The sequence below is a fragment of the Acanthisitta chloris genome, unplaced genomic scaffold (genome assembly GCF_000695815.1).
Source record: "Acanthisitta chloris isolate BGI_N310 unplaced genomic scaffold, ASM69581v1 scaffold13298, whole genome shotgun sequence".
NCBI lineage: Eukaryota > Metazoa > Chordata > Aves > Passeriformes > Acanthisittidae > Acanthisitta > Acanthisitta chloris.
The window spans coordinates 1-5,630 of NW_008686553.1; the positions used below are offsets into that span (position 1 = coordinate 1).

The following is a 5,630-nucleotide window of genomic DNA, read 5'->3' on the forward strand; positions in this document are numbered from 1 at the left end:
CTTCTCTGGACAACCTGTTCCAGTATCTTACCAACTTCATAGTAAAGAAATTAATCTTAATAGCTCACCTAAATTTCCTCTCCTTCAATTTGTGCCCATTGCCCCTTGTCCTGTCACTTAGCTCCTGACACAGATCCCTCTGCAGCTTCCCTGGAGCCCCTTCAGATACTGAAAAGTTGCTCTGAGGTTTCCACACAACCTTCTCTTCTCCAGGCTGAACAGGCCCAACTCCCTTAGCCTGTCCTCATGGGGGAGATGCTCCAGTGCTCTGATGAACTCTGTGGCCTCCTCTGGTCTCACTCCAACAAACCTCATTGTTTATACTTTGCTCAGTTTTTGCCTCTCCAGCATGGCAGACGTGCTGCACTGCGTGGCTTTATTTGCAGTCCTCGTTGCATTGCAAACCAAATGCATGTTGTGATGTAACTCTTTGTTCAGCAGAGATGCTGCCAACCACCCTGTCGAGCCCTCGGGGCCAGGGGAACGGCGCACTGAGCCCCAGGGATGCTGCCAGGCACACGGCCGGGGCCAAGCGATACAAGTACCTGCGGAGGCTCCTCCACTTCCGACAGATGGACTTCGAGTTTGCACTCTGGCAGATGCTTTACCTCTTTACTTCACCTCAGAGGGTCTACAGGAACTTTCACTACAGAAAACAGACCAAGGACCAGTGGGCGAGGGACGATCCTGCTTTCCTGGTGCTGCTCAGCATCTGGCTCTGCGGTGAGTGCGGAACAGGCAGCGCAGCAGGAGGGAGGGAAGGTTTAGGGATGAACATTTATGTTTTCCTTCTAGTAACAAACACAAAAAAAGGACCAGTCTCTAGGGATGATCTTTTAATCGCAGTAGAATACAGCAAAAAGGCCTGACCTTTTGGAAGTTAAGGTGGGAATTAGAAAACAGAGCAGGCATAACTAGCACTACGTGGTCTTGAATTGATCTATTTCCTGTTGCATTTCAAGCCCTGTAACTTCACAGAATCATAGACTCGTAGAATTTTAGGGGTTGGAATGGCCCTTGTATATCATCTTGTCCCAACCCCCTCTGCCATGGGCAGGGACATCTCCACACTACACCAGGCTGGTCAAGGCCTCATCCAGCCTGGACGGACAGTAATGAAATCCCATGTCACACAGCAGTGCTTTAGGTAGAAAGTACTGAATATTTGGTTTATCTGGAGTCTATGGATAAAATCCTGAGCCTGCTATAAAGGCCCTGGTGAGATTCTGTGTGTTGCAGAATTAAGCTGTCAATAACTCAGCCCATGTAAATGACTGAGCTGCAAATTCAGTATTTTCCCTGTTGTCTTCTGTTAAATAGCATATTTATTGCTGGTTGTAGTGTCAAAGCTCTTAACCCTGAAGTAAGGTTATATCACCACACACATGGTTTGGGTTAACAAGGAGCTTTTATAAAGCAAAGAATGTTCTATTGTAGCACTGTGTGAATTTTACAAAAGGAGACTTTGGGTGGAGCAATACAATTTGCTGTTAAATCCTTAAGCCCAAGTAGAAATGAGTGTTCAATCTGTGAGAGGGATTGTATTATGAATAAATTGCATTATATCTAGTTTTTGGTGGGAAAAAAATGAGCTGTTGGACTGAAAATCTCAGGGAGAAAAATAAAAAGGACACTGGAGCTTTTGTAACAGAATACTCAAACCCCCCTATCAGTTTAAGATCTCATGCTTTCTTTTCCACACCTAACTTCAATAATCTCTTTCTGCTTTCAGTGTCTACTGTAGGATTTGGATTTGTGCTGGACATGGGGTTCTTTGAAACAATAAAGCTGCTGCTCTGGGTTGTGTTCATAGACTGTGTAGGTGTTGGTCTCCTGATTGCAACTCTGATGTGGTAAGTGGTGACTTGTGAAACGAGCTCAGTGTTGCTGCTCAGCCACAGAGTCCTCTGCTGTTTGCAGGACACCTGGGTAAAATCCTAAAGCAAGTGTTGACTACAGGTTTTGTGCTGCTGTAGTAAAGTTTCCAAATGTTGCCATAAAAATGAACACATCTCTCTCTCTACTATTTCCTGCAAAAGATGAATGGGCAGAAAGTGTATTATGATTCCAGCTGTTTTTTTCTTTCCTCTTGAGCTGGTCAGTATTCAGCAGTAATGCCAAATGGAAAATGTGATCAAAAATCTGTTCAATCAAAATAATGAATGAAAACTGAATTGCAAGCCTGAGGATGATTCTGTTTCAGTAGGGCAATGTTCACTTGGCCCAAGCTACTTGCTGAAGATTTTAGCTAGTGGCACTACAAGCCACAAGCCTGTCTGAGACAGCAACCCATAAATTGCTCAGGGAAGAGCTCATAGTAATGCTCCCTCCACTCATCCTCCAGCCATTTGTGCCTCAGGATGCAGTGTCCTGAGCCAGGAAGACTTCAGCATCTGCAGGTTTTCTTCTGTTTTTAGTCAGCTTCCTGCAGGACTCAGTACTAGTCACCTGGCTCCAGTTTGGTTCAAGTCCCTTCTTCCCGTGGAGGCTCAGCTTTTTTCCAAGAGCTCCCCCCATTCCTAACCACTCTGAATCCCTTCTCGCTTCTGTTCACCTCACACCCAGACTCTGCCTCTTTCTGACCCTGCCCTTGGCACCAAGAGGATGTTGGAGGAAGCTACTGTAAAAACTCTGGTCTCTTGTTTCTTTGCATATATTGACCTGTATTTTGTTCATATATTGACATATAATATATATGACATATATATAATGACACCATATTGACATACATTGTTCCTTTTCTAAATGGGACACATTTTCTGATGTCAGAAGAACTTCAGCTGCAGTCTTGAGGTTCATTCTGTAGCCTGTAACAGCAGGCAGTGCACATTCTGTTTGCACCTCTTTTCAGTCAGAAGAATGGACTCACCTTAGGAGCATCAGCTTGGCCTCCTCCTGTCCCCACAGAGCACCAGTTCTGCAGCTGAGATAACCCATCCCTGTGTGAGCTGTGCTGGGTGTGTACGAGCACTTCTCTGAAGAGAGAAGAGGCACAGAGCTGGAGGCTGCACTGATAAATTGTAGCAGTCATCTCTTGAAGAGTTTTGTTCCTGTATTACCAGCAGTGCATTTCATCTGCCTGTTGAATCCAGAGGGTGCAGTGATAGTTTTAACAAAAACATTTTAAAGATAGTCTGGTCTGCTTAATTCTTAATTATTTTTTTGCCTCCCGGATAGCACAAACTTTGTTGGGGTAGAGAGTTGGGATGACACACAAGCTTATTATGTCAACCCTATGTTTTGTCAGTCAGCTTTACAGATTTACCTTAGCAACAGTCTCAACCATCTTTTCCTGTAGGTTCATCTCTAACAAGTACCTGGTGAAGCAGCAGAACAGAGACTATGATGTGGAGTGGGGATATGCCTTCGATGTGCACCTGAACGCTTTCTATCCACTCCTAGTCATTTTGCATTTTATCCAGCTGTTCTTCATCAACTGTAAGTAGCATCCTTGGAGCTCTCTGCTTCCAAACTGTGCTCTGGCAGAACAGCTGAGAGAGTTCTCTCTTGCAGACGTCATCATCTCTGACTCTGTCATCGGGTATTTCGTGGGGAACACGTTGTGGCTGATTGCAATTGGCTATTACATCTATGTGACATTCCTGGGATACAGTGGTGAGTAACATCAGCTGCTCTTGGAGCTCTTGGATTGAAAACAAGAGCATGTTTCAGTCTGTTAATTTGTAAAGCAGAGGCTCAGCTGGGTGTTGAAGTAATTCCTTCTTTGTGGTAAAAGGAGTTTGATGGAAGTTTGCCAATCTATGTTTCCACCTGGATGGAGATCTTAACCTCAGAATTTATGTTCCTCCACCTTACCAACTTCCCTCCTTGTACTATACCTGTAGCACCACAACTTGATTTTCTTGTTGCTCTGTAAATCCACTTCAAAATCTTTGCATTAGATAACAGTTCTGTCATGAGTTAGGACCATAGCTTCAGGTAGAACAGCCTCCCAAGGCATTATGTGACGATGGGGTAGGACAAGTAGGACAGAGATGTCTGAGAAGGCCAAGCAGAGCAGAACTGTTTTTTTCTTGCTGTCTTCCCCCACGGCCACTCTACATGAAGCACCTTTTTTTAGAGAGCACAACTTTATACTTGCTTCATTGTTGCTTCTGTTGCAGCATTGCCCTTTCTGAAGAACACAGCTATTCTTTTGTATCCCTTTGCACTCCTCATCATGCTCTATTTGATCTCATTAGCCTGTGGATGGAACTTCACCAAGATGCTTTGCACCTTTTATAAGTACAGAGTGAAATAAAACCAGGACTTCATATATCTAATGTTCATTTTGTTTTTACCTTAGCTGTTTTGACGGTAAAGAAAAAAAAAATTAAGAACCTTTTGTAAATGGTTGTAAATTTCTCTTTATTGTAGATAATTGTGTAAAAAAGTTTGAAGTGTCCTTTTTTTTATTAAAATATTTACAACAGTAAACATGTTAGCAACTTTGTTCAAATACTTTCGCAGTACATTCCTAAAAACAAGTTACTTGTACATCTCTGTAGCTTAAATTGAACTGCAACAAGTCTATGTAGCATAACTCTTACTGCAGATATTTTGCACATACTGGCATAAGCTCTACAGGAGGGGTTTAAGTGACACCAAAGAGCAGTTTTATTTCAGAGGAATATTGGAACACCTTTGCCTTGGGACTGTGTCGAAGTATGGACCTTACTAGTGTTGCAATGGTAAAGCAACAACTGTCTCTAGGTACAGCTCTGTCCTCTCCTTGTCTGCATGAACTCGAGGACAGACTGATTTCAGTGACTGCTTCAAATATACATGGACAACTGGCACACAGAAGAAACAGTGATGAAAGGCACAATTAACATGACCCATATCAGGTTTCCAAATATAGCAGCAAGTTTTCAAACCCAATCTCTAGCAGTCAGTGGGTATTCCTACAGCCACCACTCCGAGGGGCAGGGCAATGAGCATGGAAGGTTTGGCTACAAGGTGGGCTCGTGGCAATGCCTGCAGCTGTGCAGTCCACAAGGCAGGAGTAAAACTGACTGTCACAAACAATACCTTCTGGAAAGTGAAGATGACAGCTTTCCAGTGCAGTGTACTGCATGGAACGTGAGCACTAGGATTCAGTTCCCAAAACAACACGAAAACTGCTTACAGTAAGACTTACTAGGTCAATACTAGAATTGGAGCTCTAAGGAAAAACTATATTTTTATCTTAAAATACCAAATATGCTGGCAGTGCATCTTACAGTACTGTGTGTTTCAGCCATTGTTAAGGCTTGAAGAGAATCAGGTTTCCCTCTCAGCACATGCTGAGCAACGTTCCCCTTTCAACAAGGAAACACTGAACTGCTGATCCACAAAAGGTGAAGGATTCCAGGCAGGACTTGCTCCCCTTCCCTGGCTAACAGCACGAGCTCCTGTCCTGCAGGCAGCTGCACAGCCTTGCCCAACAGGAATCCCAGCACCAGTGATCACCCACTTCAGTTCAACAGTAAAAATACTTCATATTTAGTGCCCTGTGGTGTGATACCACTGATGGACTCGGGGCCTGGGTACCTTCCCTTTAGAGAAAGCAAAGTTTGTCTCCTTGACAGAAGGCTTCATCATTCTCAAAATTAAGCTACTTTAACTTCCAGCAGCTCACTGTTTACAGC

General features: G+C 43.8%; 1 protein-coding gene across 1 annotated transcript; it reads left to right on the forward strand.

Moving 5' to 3' along the window:
• Positions 1-441: 441 nt before the first annotated feature.
• UNC50 (unc-50 homolog (C. elegans)) lies at positions 442-4,439 on the forward strand. The gene is made up of 5 exons (XM_009080208.1): positions 442-723; positions 1,733-1,853; positions 3,299-3,438; positions 3,514-3,615; positions 4,125-4,439. Exons 1-5 carry the CDS (start codon positions 444-446, stop codon positions 4,259-4,261), a joined length of 780 nt encoding a protein of 259 aa, XP_009078456.1. The 5' UTR covers positions 442-443; the 3' UTR covers positions 4,262-4,439.
• The last annotated feature ends 1,191 nt before the right edge of the window (positions 4,440-5,630 follow it).